Source organism: Malaclemys terrapin, chromosome 8, assembly GCF_027887155.1.
Source record: "Malaclemys terrapin pileata isolate rMalTer1 chromosome 8, rMalTer1.hap1, whole genome shotgun sequence".
In the NCBI taxonomy this organism is placed as follows: domain Eukaryota; kingdom Metazoa; phylum Chordata; order Testudines; family Emydidae; genus Malaclemys; species Malaclemys terrapin.
This window is the reverse complement of record NC_071512.1, coordinates 30545094-30561344: the sequence shown is the minus strand read 5'-3', so window position 1 is coordinate 30561344 and position 16251 is coordinate 30545094. Positions and strand designations below refer to the sequence as shown.

Below are 16251 nucleotides of genomic sequence, written 5' to 3'. Positions count from 1 at the left end.
TTCCTCTTTTTTTGTACTAAGTTACATCTGTAGATTGTTCAGCTGTTAGCACATGGCATGAGAAACCAAGGGCTTCTATAATTCAGGGTTTGGGTTTGTGTGTACACATGGACATAGCTACATTGGTAGAAGCCTCCAGTGTAGATGTGTAGACCCACAGATTTTATACCATGGCATTTGACTTTCTCCCAAAGAAAGGGAGAAAAACAGTAAGAAAGGAACATGGATTTTAGTTGGAATGCTCAGTCTCTGCACACATATAGGACAGAATATCTCCCTGTCCCATTACAGATGTACTGATGCAATTTAACCAATTTTCAAAAAATCTTAAGTCACATCAATGCAACAGAGCCTGACTGGCATAGCTACATCAGTGTAAAAGTCACAGAAGCACAATAGTCCCTTCAATTCCACCATCTTCCTAGCTAACCTACTCTACTTCTCCAATTTAATGGATTCTGATACCTGCAATCCCCATCACCATTTCACCATCTATGACTTGCTCCTCAAACCCTCCCCTTCTCTCTCTGCACAGATCTCACTGATTTCTTCCAAGAGAAAACTGTCAAAATGACATGACCTTCCTCTTCCCTCCTACAATTCAGAGCTAATGCTGTATTTCATCTCTCTCTTCTTCTACCATCAGCTCAAGCTCAACATGGCTAAAAGTGAACCCAATGTTTCCCCATAAGCTCTCCCTACTACCTCCTTTACCATCCAGCCCATCACTCAGGCCCATATCCTGGGAATCATCTTCAATTGAAAACTCTTAAGGTTCTCACATTTAGGATTGAAACATATCTTGCAGATTCCTTCTGCATAATATCTCTAAAATAAGGCCTTTCTAGTCTCTCCACACAACTAAAATTCTAGTACACACTCATCTCATGTCATAATTACTGTAATATCTTGCTGCAAAAAGTATTATCAGTTGCTTTGACCATGTCACCCTCTCTTTGAATCCCTCCACTTTCTCTACCACATCAAACATATGCTACTTGTTTTCACTTTCAAGTCCCTTCATGGCCTATTCCATCTTATCTATCATCTTTCAGTATTGTGATGTCACCTCCCCCTTCTATGGGCCCTTGATGTTAGCTTCCATTGCCTGATTGTTAAATATTCAAAACAAGCGCCTTCATGCTTTTTCATCCATGTTATCTCATGCTTAGGGGACACTCCCATAAACATCCACAAATCTGCCTCACTGTCCTTTAAAACTCTCCTCGAAATTCTCTTTGCTGTGATGCCTATAAAGTAACCAAACTTGATAACCATTAGGCCACTAGTGTGCTGAGACTAATCATGCTGTCCAATATTGTCTCATTGTTTCCTTGTACTCCACATCTATTTCCATCTGTCTCTTGTCATCTACTTAGATTATAAGCTCTTTGGGGCAGAGACCAGTATTTTGTACTGTGGCTCCTAGGTACTACAGTAATAGAAATAAATAATAGGTTAATGAGTAACCTTGAAATCCTACTTCATGGACTAAATGGATTGGAAAGGGGAGTCTCTGGAAATGAAGAACCTTATATGACAGTTATACCCAACACCTCTTTCATCAGGTTATTATGGAGAGGTATTAGTACTGGGAGAAATTTCTTCCCTCAGGACACAACAGAGATTTCACTGGACTTCAGTCAATCCCATGTACAAATTCAAGGGCAAAATCTGGCTTTCCAAGTCAAGTTTTTTCATTGCATCATTCTTTTTCTCTTTGATATGATGTAGTAGTGGATTCATCAAGTGATAGAGCCTTTGAAGATCGAAAAATTACTAGTATTTTTTTTAAGGACCATATAATTTAAGAGAGCTGTTTTTGCAGTTAGTTATGCTCAGTAAAGAGAGCTTTGTTATTCTTTAAACATTAAGGGCTAAACACCAAAGGGATGGATAATGGTCTTAGTTTAAAGTGTAAAATGTGCATTTTTCTCCTGGTGATTCTACCTCCAGGTGAGACACTTTCCTTATGTTTGGAATATAAAACGATACTTCACCTTTCCTGAGTAAAAATATGCTCCTTTATAAAACCAACGAAGATAAAAACCATAGAATCATGTGAAAGAGGTTAGGGATGGAAAAGTTTCATTAAGTCACCCAGTCAGACCTCCCTCCTCCCTTGGGAGTGCAGAATTCCTTCCTACAAAGGTTTAAAGATTTTTTTCCCCCCTTACATTCTTAATGTCTCAAGCAATAGGGCTTTCATCCCTTGGAAGAGTATTCTTCACTTTAATAGATTTTACTGCTGTGAAGTGTTTCACAATATTAAGCCTAAATTTTCTTTCATTTTATTCCATTGCTCACATTTATAACCTCTTCTACCGCTCTAAAAATTCCTCCCTCTTTGCTATACCTTAAAAAAGCTTGTAGAATGCCCCATCTATTAGTTCTCATGTTACTGAGCTATACATACCTAGTTCCTTTTAATCTTTCCCTCTAAAATTAATCCTCCAGATTCTTAACTGGATAACTGGAGCTCTAAACTCAATTCAATTATGTTAGTCCAAAATTATTACATTGTGCTATGCACAATCTTTGATCTGCTAAATAAGATGATCTGAAAGGCAAGAATCTAAACTTTAGGCCACCTATCATGCTCTTTGGCCCAATCCAAATAGCTGGAAAAACAATCTGATGTCATTGGTAATCACCTTTCAAGAGAGGTCATTATCTTAGTAGGAATTGGGAATTTGTGCTCTGAATGAAATGGAAAGTGGATGTTTACTTTTTGTGACAATTTTCATTATGAAAAAATTTACCACCTGAATAAAGTATTAATCCTTAAAACTTTAGGCCAAGAACACCATCAAGTATCTGATAACTCTTGTGCTCAATTTGAAATAAAAAGATGATCAGAAAATTCCTACAGGTGTATGCCCAATTCTTCCTCCCCCCACCAACACTAATATTACACCTTTGTGCCACTGCAGCACTAATCAATCAAGTGCTTACAGAACAAGAACTTACTGTGAAAATAATGTTCTTGACCGAACTATGAATTTGAACACGTATTCCAGTGCTTTCAAAGTTCTTAGTATAGGCTCACATTGTTCCCCTCTACTGGAAGTATCCAAATAAGTCTTCAGAACTGTCATTAGTTTCCTGAATTAGGGATAAAAGAAAAAGCACGTCAGTAACTAGCTTTGTCTCAGTAAATTACTCAACATTCTTAATCTGCAGTTCCATAGTACATCAAGACTCAAATTGCAGATATAAAAATAAACCAAATTAAATATTTTTACTACTGTACATGCCAATTGTAAGACTCCTGTAAATGTGATGAGAATGAATAGCAAATAACTGATTCTGAAATGATATAAGTTTCTTCCAGTATAGAAACTGTCAGCACCAGAGCTGACAATCCTGGAAACTATGATTCAGCAGCATTCATTTTAGTGCCAGTGATCCGTGTACAAGGAAATTTAATCCTTTATATGCATTGTACTCTAGGTGACTTTTGCCTGCCATAAACGTAATAAATTAGGAAGCACTAAATGTAGGCATGTGCTCTAACACTATTAAACACTAGTGGCATGACTGTTCAAATAAAATATCTAATATAAGGTATGTACGATATTTACCTATTTCCTCATTGCATGCCCTGAAAGGAATCTCTGCTGCACTGGCATATTACTTGCTAACAAAAATGTCACGCAAGTGCAATTTTCTCCTGTTATCACTGCAGTCAAATTGATTTTTGTTATTTATTTAAATGGGAGCAGAATCAAGCCCTTAGACTGAGGCCTGGTCTATGCTGAAAAATTTATTGGTAGAGTTATGTACGTCCGGGGTGTGGGAAAAAATCCTCAATAGACACAGCTATGCTTATAAAACCCCCAGTATAGACACAGCTATATCAACAGAACAGAGCTTTTGTTGGCATCGCCAACATTCAGGGAGGTTGTTCCTATGCCAACAGAGAAACCCCTTCTGCCAGTACAGGCTATGTTTACACTATGGTATTATGCCAACATAGTCTCCCAGCTATAGACATACCCTGAGTTTCTCAATTTTGGTCATTACAGTTTCAGAAGTGTGTCATGTCAACCTTGATGGGACCCCTACTGATTCATTATTAGAGTTGGGTGGGAAACAGTTTCCCATTTCCAGAAACGCTAGTTTGACCTCCTCCCCCAACACACATCTTAAACTGGGACAAATTCAAAATCTCAAAAATATTCATTAGCCAAAAAACTCTCCTGTTAGCCTCCTCCCCATTTTGGGTCAATTGAAACATTTTGTTTTGATGTTGACCTTTTTTTTCCCTCTTCCCCCACCCCACTTTTCTTTTTAACCATTCTCAGTCCAATTAAGCTTACCTTTCAAAATGTAAAGTTGTTTCACATTGAAAAGCTGGAGTTTTTCCATTTCAAGAATGCCAAACCAAAACAATCTATTTTGAAATTTTCTCTACATTTTTTCAAGTTGTGAAAACCCACTCCTGTTTGCAAACAGTTTTGGTTTTGACAAATTGGCTTTTTTGGCAAAAAAACATTGACAAAATTTGTGACAACTCCAGTTATAATAGGTTCTTTCATTACAGTATCAAAATGCTGGGAACTTCCTATGAGCCAGTTTATGAAGCACATAGATTTCTTGTCTTCTGGCATCACAATTAAATTGACTCTTGTTGGTCAACTATACCTGCCTATCCCACTCCAACCCATTACATGCAAGTGAGTGGAGGTAGTGATACCTGGGATTCCACATAGGGAGGAAAGTTCCATTGTTTATTTAGGACTATATGGGATCCCTGCAAATGGAGGCTACCAAAGGAATTTGCTGAATTCATTACTTATTGCCATAACCACAACCATCCCAAGCAAGCGCTGCGGAATTTTGCAGTAATGATTATCTGGCTGCAAACTCCTCAGCACAGGGGAGGTTTATGCATTGCTGTACAGCTAACGACTGCCTTTTGAGGCTTTCCACAGCTAGAGGCTTTCTGCCAGAGTTTGCACAAACCTGGTGTAATCAATCTGCTTCATATTGGACATAACCCTGAATCCCTTAAGGTTTTCTTCAGTCCTTACACATGTTTAGTCCTCTTTGAAATCCATAGGAGTTTGGCCTGCAGGAGGACTAAACAAACTGAAAAGGATCTCAATTTGGCCAACGTATTGTAGTACTTTATCAAGTCAAGACATCTAATGAGATTAAAGTTACTTGTTAACTTTCAAAAAATGACTGGGGGATTTTTAAAAAAAGAGAGAGAAAAGAAAAGAATAAAACTTACTTGTAAGCCAAAGTTGCACTGAAGTGCTGTTGGATATAAGCCTCCAGAACAGTATTGAAATGTTGAAATTTCCTGTCTGCAATAAGTCCTATTATATAAATCTAAAGAGAGATTAATCAAATTAGTGTTTGCCATGCGCACAACATTAAAATGGAAATATCAGGTTCCTAAAGTATTTAGCATTCTGAAACGTTTACTTTTAAGAACTTACTTTCTGCACAATTTGATGCACAGTTTCAGCAAATGTAGCTATTCACTCTGATGCTGGCAGATCAGGTGCCAGTTTTTGCCAGGGCTTTAGGCTTCAGCTGAGCTCTGACAAATTCATTGCTGGAAACCAGTCCAGCTCACCTGTGTTAGCATGGTTAAGATGGGTACTGGATTTATAACAATATTTTTAGACTTTATGAAATGCTTTTAAGTTGCTTCACGTATTAATTCCACTCTTCTTGTCTGTATCCCAAGCTATAAGGTGATATGTAAGTTTATTTTGCAACTGTAGGACTGCTTGCTATGACCCTGTGAACCCAATCAGAAGGACTAGTCCACCGCCCATCAAGAAGGACTATAGGAACGAAGTAGGCCATTGTGGAGCATCACAATACAAAGACTTAGTTAATGGCTCTCTCTGACCCACAAAAGTGTGTTACATGCAAGAAAGCCCCTACCATCAGCTTGAATGCTGGTGGGAGGAAATAAAACAGAACAGAAAAAATTTCATCTCTCTTTTGATGTTTGGGCTCAAACAGGGCCAGACACACTAAACTGAAGCAGAGGTCCCCATGGTTACTCTGGGTTTGCCCTGAAAGACATTTTGAATTGAGAGATGTAGACATCTGACACCTTTTGGAACCACAGACTGCCTGCTTTAACCTGTAAATAACTCTGATTTTCTTCCTAGTCAATACATTCTTAGTTTACTATAGGTCTGACTACCAGTGTTGTCTTTGGTGAGAGATCTGAGTTATAAATTCGTCTGGGGAAAGTGACTGGTCTATTAAGACTGGCGGCAACCTGAATATTTTGTGACCTTTGGTGTAAGTGACCATTTATCACTTAGTCTAGTTTGCCTGAGTGGCAAGATAGAGTGGAATGCCCAAGGGGACTGTCTGTGCCTCCATGGTAAGACTGTTTATAGTACTTTCAGAGATCAGATTTGTTACAGGGTTATAGAACATATCACTAGTTTGGGATGTCTGCTCTCCTTTTTGACAGTCTGCTCTGAGGTTGGCACTTATGGTCATAAGCCACTCCACACAGCGTGACACACTCAAAGGCAACTTTTCATCAACTAGTTTTGTTATTTTAACACTAATTCCTTGAGGTGTATATATACATACTATGGAATCTCTTATGACTCTTTAGTAGTGCAGTGTCTTCAGTGCATTTCAAGTCCATTTGCTCATTTTTTCTATTTGCAGTGTAGTCTTTTTTTTTTCCTATGATGATTCTTACCAGTGCATCAAAGACTAGAATGTCATATTCATCACTATGGGAATGTTCCATCATGATGTTAAACAGGGCATCCAAAGTGTCTTGGAGAAACTATATGATGGAAAATGAAACAAGACAAAATAATTAAAATAACTTGGAAAAAATCACATTGAGAACTCATTTTGCAGATAATGGAACCTGGTTTCCTCTAGATGGATTTTTGGAGGCCCCTGGGAAAATTGTGGGGCTTTTTTTATGATGCACCTCAGAGGATATAGCCTTTAGTTCCTGGAATTTGACCATGTCCCTGAAGATTCCCATCGGTTAGTCCATAATATACACTTAGGTTCTTTATCAATGCTATGACTTTAAACTATCACTATCTGTAGTTTGTATATAATTAAAACAATTCCTGTCTTTTTGAGTGACATAGATCAATATTTGCTCTTTTTATCCTGAAAAGGTAACAGCACAAAAGATGTTTATCCCTCTAGAGCAGGGATCGGCAATCTTTAGCACCTGGCCCGTCAGGGAAATCTGCTGGCAGGCCGGCACGGTTTGTTTACCTGCAGCGTCCAAAGGCTCGTCCAATTGCAGCTCCCACTGGCTGCGGTTCGCTGTTCCAGGCCAATGGGGGCTGCAGGAAGCTGCGTCCAGCACATCCCTTGGCCCATGCTGCTTCCTGCAGCCCCCATTGGCCTGGAGCGGCAAACCGCGGCCAGTGGGAGCTACGGTCGACCGAACCTGCAGACGCTGCAGGTAAACTGGCCTGGCCCGACAGTGGCTTTCCCTGACGGGCTGCATGCCAAAGGTTGCCGATCCCTGCTCTAGAGCCTGAGACTGAGCCCATTATAGTCAATAGTGAGACCCCCGTTGATTTGAATTGGCTTTGGCTCATCCTTAGTGGGTACTGCACTTTTCACCCCCTCCCCATAGAACAGAGGTAGCTACTATAGCATTAGTTGCTTTTAGACTTAAAAGGTAAGGTTGATTTAAATTACATGACTCCTAACTTGGGTGCCTTCTCTTTATGTCTTCATTAACTATTAACATTGTTCAGTAGTTTTTCACAAATTCTTACCTACCTTGCATTTGTTATAAGAAGGCAGGGCATTAATAATATATTCCCATTTTTAAAAAACCTGACATATATAACCCAGCTATAAAAAAACAATGCTTATTCTCTTGTATACCTGTTGATAGCAGCAGAAAGCACAAACTGAGCAAATATTCCTTTACCAGCTATGTGTGAGCAATGTTTACTATTATTCTCTTCCATCATTTTTTTTAATCACCTGTCTATGACAAGCCCAAAATTAAAATTTAGCTCTGATGTAGGTTGAGTGTCAGAATATTTGTGAAAAGCACCACTTTGTCGCTAATGTCCCAATTCTGTATTCTCTGCACAAAGAAAATTCCCAGATGGATAAATCTTTAACCCCACTTGAGAATAAGAAAGCATAATGGATCAGGCCAGAAACCCATCTGTACTCATCATCATCATCTGATAGTAGCTGACACTAGATGCTTTGGAGGAAGGGGCAGAAACTCTTTAGTAGACAATTATGGAGTTTCCTGCCCACAAGGAAGTACCTTACTAACCCTTATAATTAGAGGCTCGTTTATGCACTTAAGATTATACCTCTTTCAAAACTTTAAAGATCAGGGAAGGTTCTCATTAGTATCATTTTAGAGAGGACAGAAAGGAAAAAAAACATATCTGAAAGCAAATGTTTGTTATTTCTTGGATTAAAAACTACATGTAGTCTAAACAGTTACTGTAAGATTCAAGAATTCTGTGTTGTGTTGAAGATAGCAGTCCAGAATCTGTTAAATGGGCTTTCATTGTCATTTATCAAGTGCTTTACTAAAGTCCATATAGATTAGATCTACCACATTTCTCTTGTCTAGAGAATCAGTTATCAAAGAAAGATGTCAGGTTAGTCTGACACAGTCTGACCATGTTGCACTATCTCCTATTTATGTCTAATTATTCTTTCCTTCACAATTTGTTTTAAAGCCTTGCATATATTGAGATCAGACTAATGGGTCTGTAGTTGCCTGGATCACACAGACAGAGATAATATTTATGGGACCCAGGTATGAGATGTGCTAGCCATTGTCACCTGTTTTGCATAGTAAGTCAGTTTTATAGTTCCCTGAAGAGTAAACTACAGGTGCAAAGTAAAATTCCAATGCCGGGGGGGAAATGGTTGTTTTAGCTATTTTCTCAATGATTTGAACACATACAAAGTGCAGCGGGAAGAGACATGGCACCACAAACTAGCAACAATAACATGTTTACCTTGGCTAAGGCATGTTGAAGCAGTAAGATTTTGAATTAAGGATCTACAAGTGTTAGACTAATACTATGTTTGGAATATTCATGGGACTCTGAGTTAGCTGAGCAATATTCCCTTAATCAAGGTGGGTGTCCCAGAAGACAACTGTGTGAAGCTTCAAGTAGACAGAAAATGAGCTATACCTATTGGATTACAGGACAGTATTACTACCTCTGCTAGTGATATTTAGCTAGATAGATGTAGATACACATGTGGGGAATAAAATTTGACAAGGAGAAAAACCAAGATTAAGCCATCTTTCTACCTTCCAGAAAAACACTAAAATAAAAATTGGAGACAGGCACCTTTAGGAGGAGGAATGGGAAGTGGCAGAAATCATTTCCCTTGAGGATTTGTATCTGCCAGATTTAGCTACTTCTGCAGCCTTGCAAATAGTCTTTACATGGAGCAATAAACTGATTTTTAAAGTAAATGCACATCACTTGCATTTGTTAACGTAGAGGGCCTCAGCTTTATCCAATAACTCTTTTGGTATTACAACTTCTAATCTACTCTCATCTAGGCTAAATATTTGTTATGTTGTTACTTAGATTGTTTTCTACGTGTGTATTTCAAATTTGCAAATATGGTCAAATGAATTTTATATGTATGGCTGAAAGAGGTCAAATACCTTTGGCTATATGTCCATATCTGCTAGTGAGTCAAATGAAATTAACCTAACACAAATAGCATCAAAAATGTATTGTACTCTTGCACACTTGTTCAAACGTGGCCCAGCAAGCAACAATGTGTGATGTCAGCATAGGAATTTCTGACATTAAACTATCTAATATAAGGACTCTTACTCATAACAGTAATGAAATCCTAAGTTACCATCCTATAGTGACTACATTGATTTTCTCCATCCATATTGTAACGAATATCTATTTAAAAATTATCCTTACCTGTCCCACTAGCTTAATCCTTATAAGTGTGCAAACTGTAGTTTGCTTTCACCAAGATTGGTGTTAAGATATATTGGAAATTGTTTCATGTGAGCATCTTATACAATTAATGACAAAACTTTGTCATTGTAATGATTTTATGTGAACAGAGAAAATTATCTCTCATTTCAGGGAAGAGTGGTGCGCAGCTGAGCTCTGCAGCATCACCTCTTCCTAAATCATTGGAATGGTGTATTTTGTCCATTGTGTGGAGGAAGACTAGGTTCTGGAATAACAAGGGCATACCTAACTCTACTAAATGGAAAAAAATAATCCCCTCTATCAGACTATTGTTGAATGCCATGAACAACAGCCTGACAGAAGCCTAAATGTTCTATCCTCTGTCAAAAGAGAAGCAGCAGGCTCACAAAATCAGCATTAAAGGGGAGAGGAACCCAGGAGTTTGCTATTTACAGAGCTCCAACAGCAACAGAACAGCAGCTGTGTAACAATGTAACATTGAAAAGGAGGTACCTTCACAACTTCCTCCCCATCCACAATCTTCAGTTTTTCTAAATTTTCCTGTAGCAGTTCCGGTTTCATGCGCCACTTCAAAAGACCCAGTAAACCCACTGAAATAAATTGCAGAGAAGATAACTCACATGGATGTTAAAAAGCTTTAAGAATGTGTAATAGCCTTTTTCAAATGCTTACACAAGAATTTGAACTGCATACCATTTTGAGTTAGCTTTGTTGAACAAACCAGAGTTGAAATAGAAAAGGCATCCCGTGTGCTTACTGAGAGTCCTCCTATACTGCTAGCACTTCGGCTTAAGGTCAATCCTTTATTCTCCACATGTTGGCGAGAGGAAGGTAGAGTCAAATAGGCACTGGCATCCTCCATTTTCTTACTATCACCCTGAAAATATATTAGTTATGTATCATTTGTACTGCAGGAATGCATAGGAATCACAGTCATGGACAAGCATTAGGCACTGCACAAACACAGTTTACAAAGTAAGGATAGGTAAGAGAAAACAGGTCAAGCGCAAGTAAACACAAACAATGCTGGTCAGCAAGAAAGCTGTAGTCTCAGCACACCAGCAATCTCACCACTGTCAAGATTTTTTTCTAGGCACCACAGGAAAAGTTTAAGGAGAGGTGACTTTGAGGGTGCTCAAAGGGTGCTCCTTTCCATATGCAAAGGACAGCCTGGAAGAAATTGGAAAGGCAATTGTTTGAAAATGTAATAAGTGGACGATGCTGGCTGGTATCCGTGGTAGAATGCAGGCTGGAGTTGACCTCTCAATAGCACAGACAAGTAAAGTGGGGATAGGACATGAAGGGCCTTGAAAGTGGCAAAGTAGTTTGTATTTGATGAAATGGAGAAGAGGACAGTGAAGGGATGCAAAGAGGATGACGTGATCAAATCAAGAATCCTGGAAAAAAAAATTTGAAGCACCATTTTGAATGGCTATAAGGGGGTGGGGAGATCAAGAATGCATTTTTCAAGGTCACAGAAGATGATGTTGCAGTAATTGAGATCCAACAGGAGGGTGATCTGGACTGTCTGGATGGAGGGGAAAGGCGATATCTTAGAGATGTTATTCAGGAATAACTGGCAAGATGTAAAATGGGAGATTATTTCTTCTGATTTAAAGACATTCCATAGAGAGGCAATCAAAACAGAATTGTGGTGTTTGGCCTTCTAAGAGAGGCTGTGAATAGTGATGAGCCAAAGAAAATGACATTCTAATTTTGTATAAAGGCAAAGTAAATCTGTATTCTGTAAAATTATTTTAGAAGTCTTCTCAATAATTGTATGCACTTGAATATTGATTAGGGTGGACAGATACTATGACAGACCGAATGCAGTCTGTCATAAAATCCAATTTGATTACATTGGGACTATTCAGAAATGAGAAATTAGGGAAAACTATACTCAGTTGACAATTAAGACTGGAACTGAAAACAGTCTCCCCAACACAAGCTTCTAGCAAAAGAAGCCTATTAAAATAAAATAAAAACTACACTTTAGTCAGATTATGAAATGGTAGGTACTAGGGAAGGAAAATAGAATATACTTAACTACAGCTCTTGGAATGGCTACTTGCACCATATAGTACATCTATCAGTTCACAGTTTGTACCCAATACTGTTGCAACTAATTTCATGACTGTTCAGGTTTGAAGCTGAATTTCCAGACCATATCAGAAGGTGCAACTGCCAGGCCTGCAGAGCAAGTGTAGCAGATGTGGAGGAGAGTGTGCTGACCTGAAATTTACTCAGCACAGGATTTCTAGATTCAGGAGACTTATTCTTTGACATTTACCATAGCTCCAAAAGGTTTGGCCTATGAAAGAAGGGCTGTGTGCAAACAGACCTATGGTGTCAGTTTTTATGGTTTTATATAATTCTTGAGATAATTCATGCTAATGCATCCCTAAGAGGGGTCAGGGATGCTTCCCAGTCTGACAAGATGTAGAAAGAGGCTTGATGCCTAAACTCAGTTCAGGTTCTCACTCAAAAGCATTAAAAATACCACAGGTTTTCCATCCCATGAGGAGATGTCCATTCTATAGCTGCAGTTAAGCAAAGCACAGGAAAAGCCTGAATATTATCAAGAGATATATTGAGGGTGGAAAGGTCACTTCTGAAGTTGAAGATGTACTAGAACATTGGCAAGTGTTTCCTGCTTCCTCAATATTATCAGTCTCACAATTGTGTTAAAAAAAAAACAAAAAACAAAAAACCTATTAGATGAGAGTCTCAGCTTTCATTTTGAATTAAAAGTTTCTAACCCTCAGAGAAAAGCTTGAAAACGTGATTCAAGTGCACACCAAAGGACTGAACATCAGAAACCAAAAAAAGAAAAAAAAACACCTAAAAACTTTAAACTCAAAAGGTTTTAAATACCTTTTAAAGCCTCTCCATTTCTGGGATCCTGACTCATGTTTTTAAATGCTTAGCATTGGTGTATCTGTGTTTGAATTCTAGAAGTAGCATTTCTCTGTCAGAAATGATCTGTCTATCTTCTACCATAAATATAATGTGCCAACTCAGTTTAGCATTTCTAATATTATATGCTCTTGCTTAACCAGAAGTTATGGGCTTGATGCAGGAATCACTTGCTGAAATTTATGGGTTGCATTATACAATCAATCAAGACTGGATGATCATAACGGTCCCTTCTGGCCTCAATATTTATCAGTTTTAGCACCAACAAGAGGTTGGCAAATATCTAAAAAAATACATTAATCTCCACTGGAATTTATAAACTATTTGCTTTAGTTGTGTGCATGCCTCTGTTTTAGCTTGCCATGAATATTACAGAAAACTAGTTTACTGGACCAAACACATTTGGAAACAGCTAATTAAGTACAGGATTGATTATATTTTCAGGAAATTCATTTCCAATTCCCAGTCTTCAGTATCTGCATGGGAAACCCAAGTTTAAAATCATTCATCCAACCGGGGTGGTGGGAAGGTCAACCGTGTTATCTGTGGCTAATCAGAACTAACCAGCACTGTTCAAATGTCCGGTATCCAAATCCCTGCAACTGACTGTTCATATACAATCCACGGCTAAGTAGTATTCATTGTAATTATAAACCAACCAACCCTTCACAAATACAAGGAAGTCACAAGCTGTTCACAGATTATTCACAAGGCAGAAGAGATCATGCTGAAATTAACTGAATCAGTGTTTAATTGAATTTTATTCCATGCTCTAATGATGGTTTAAGTCCAGGCCTTGAGTTTTGTCCCAAGCTTCTAGAAGTAGGGACAAAGTAAACTTTAAGCAGGGCAACAAAGGTTAAAATGTGGGAACAGCAACTATCCTGTGTCACTTTACAATGATTCCTACCTATAGCGAATGTTTGGGGTCATCTTGACTGGCTCTAGAAAAAGATGCATCCAGTCTTGTCCATTCAGAGGAAGGACCACATAATTTAAGTCTTTAATAGGACAATGAGAGGAAGACCATCGAAAACTGGGAATATCATAGAAGACTGAACAGTAAAAATGTCAGTGAAAAAAATAATTCCTTCTATGCAACAGCCTTCATTACTATACCTTTAATACTACTAACTCATGGGAGCCATCTTGAAGAGTTGTACCATCCTCCTTCATTAGCTTTACATAGGCCATTGCAAAATTCTTTTCTCCTTTGTCTTTAGCTACAAAGTACAAAATCATGTGTTATTTTTTTAAAGGATCAGCAACCTTGATTGCAAACAAAAATAATAAAAATTCTGTACTTACACTCTTGAGATGACCTATGTCTGAACATGAAACGCAGATGTATTCTTTGCATGTCTTCAATGGGGACTGCCACCTTTTATAAATCAAAAGTTATGGCACATAATTAAACTGGTCTACTTTGAAATGAATATCCACCATTCCTTTAATTGCTGGGTTTAGCTACTCATGCAATCTGGGCAATTTACAAATTCTGGTTGATATTGTGAAGTTGTTCTTACTGAATATTGCTGCATCAAGGAATGCCTCTGTATATTGCTAACAAGCTTGTAAGCACATCTCTTCCAGACTAGGGACAATGGAGAGTAGTTACCTTTAATGACTGTACTCTGATTGCTCAGTATATATGCTAAGAAGGAGGATGTCTAGAGCTGGGAGAAACCACTTCCTCCAGCCTGCATGTAAGTAGACTTGGGTTTGAAGAGTGGAAAATTACTAGCAGCAGGACAAAGGAACCAGGAGTTGATGATGGGACATATCAACTTGAGGGAGTTGGAAACACACAGAAAGTTTTGGGCAGGAGAGAGGGGAAGAGACAGGAATGCCTTCATAGCAGGGGAAACTCCGCTTAGGACCAACGTAGGTCAAAGCAAGCTGACCTGGAGAGAGAGAGAGCGTGCGCGCATGCATGTGAAAGGCTCCACGATTATAACAACAAACCACGGTGTTGAAGCAGAAGCACCCTGGACAGACCCAGAGGACTCTGACCTGAATCATGCTCTGGACTGGTGAGGAAACTAAGGCAGGGAAATGTATATAGACTTATTTTTGTATAGAGCTGTGTATTTCTTGTGATTAAGAGCAATGGTGGTTTAGAATCCTGTGAAAGTCAGTCTGTGCATTGGGTGTTAAATATATGCCCTTCAAGAGTTAACCTGTGGGTGCAGAGCACCCGGATGGCAGAAGGTCTCGAAGAGGGAGTGTTTAAGCTATAGGAGAGTCTGAGTAGTTAACACTGGTAATGAGGGGTAGGCAGCTGGATCACAAAATCTCAGCTTTCAGAAGAGTGTGCTAAATGTGAGTATGTTGAGGCATCCCAACAAGAGGCAGTGCCTGGATTCTGTTCAATTCTGGAGGCTTAAAGCGGATGGGGCCCAATGAAGTGGGGCTCCTCACAGGTAGGGTTGCCAAGCGTCCGGTTTTTGACCAGAACACCCAGTCAAAAAGGGACCCTGGCGGCTCCGGTCAGCACTACCAACCGGGCCATTAAAAGTCTGGTTGGCGGTGCTGCGGGTCTAAGGCAGGCTAGTCCCTACCTGTCCTGGAATCACGCTGCACCCCGGAAGCAGCCAGCAGGTCCAGCTCCTAGGCAGAGGGGCCACGGTGCTCTGTGTCGTATCCCCACCCCGAGCACCGGCTCCACACTTCCATCAGCCGGGAACCGCAGACAATGGGAGCTGAGGGGTGGGTCCGGCAGGCGAGAGCAGTGCTCAGAGCCACCTGGCCCCCCACTTAGGAGCTGGACCTGCTGGCCCCTTCCAGGGCACAGCGTGCTGCCAGGACAGGCAGGGAGCCTGCCTTAGTCCTGCTGCGCCACTGACTGGGAGCCATCCGAGGTAAACCCATGCCCCTACCCTGAGCCCCTCAGAAACCCAGAACCCCCTCCCATACTCTGAACCCCTCATCCGCAGCCCCACCCCAGAGCCCGCACCCCCAGCCAGAGCCCTCACCCCCTTCTGCACCCCAACTCCCTTCCTCAGACCAGACCCCCCCCAAACATACCCTGACCCCCTCATTTCTGGTACCACCCCTCTTGCACTCCAACCCCCTGCCCCAACTCAGTGAACGTGAGTAAGGAAGTAGGAATGTAGTGAGCGGGGGGTGGGGCCTCAGGGAAGGGGCGAAGCTAGGGTGTTCAGTTTTGTGCAATTAGAAAGTTGGCAGCACTACTCACAGCCATCTGGGGAGTGGGCACTTGACCAAACTTGAGACAGTCATAACCACATGCAAAAATCAGTGGTACTCTTCCCCACCTGTATGCTGGCCCTATAAAGCCTTGCATACACAAGACACATTTGCCTAGGCCTGGCCTCAGTAAGCAGAAGAGATGCTAGGCCTGAAATCATCTGCTTGGAATTCCTAATGAATT

At 39.9% G+C, this 16251-nt stretch overlaps 1 protein-coding gene across 1 annotated transcript in view; it reads right to left on the bottom strand.

Moving 5' to 3' along the window:
- The window catches only part of DOCK2 (dedicator of cytokinesis 2), a 500577-nt gene that overhangs the window by 404910 nt on the left and 79416 nt on the right, over positions 1 to 16251 (bottom strand). Inside the window, exons 16-22 of the mRNA XM_054038081.1 lie at positions 14166 to 14238; positions 13977 to 14080; positions 10635 to 10818; positions 10434 to 10531; positions 6695 to 6784; positions 5240 to 5340; positions 2971 to 3105 (exon numbers count right to left, since the gene is read on the bottom strand). Coding sequence (XP_053894056.1) covers positions 2971 to 3105; positions 5240 to 5340; positions 6695 to 6784; positions 10434 to 10531; positions 10635 to 10818; positions 13977 to 14080; positions 14166 to 14238 — 785 coding nt within the window. The remainder of the gene's footprint in view (positions 1 to 2970; positions 3106 to 5239; positions 5341 to 6694; positions 6785 to 10433; positions 10532 to 10634; positions 10819 to 13976; positions 14081 to 14165; positions 14239 to 16251) is intronic.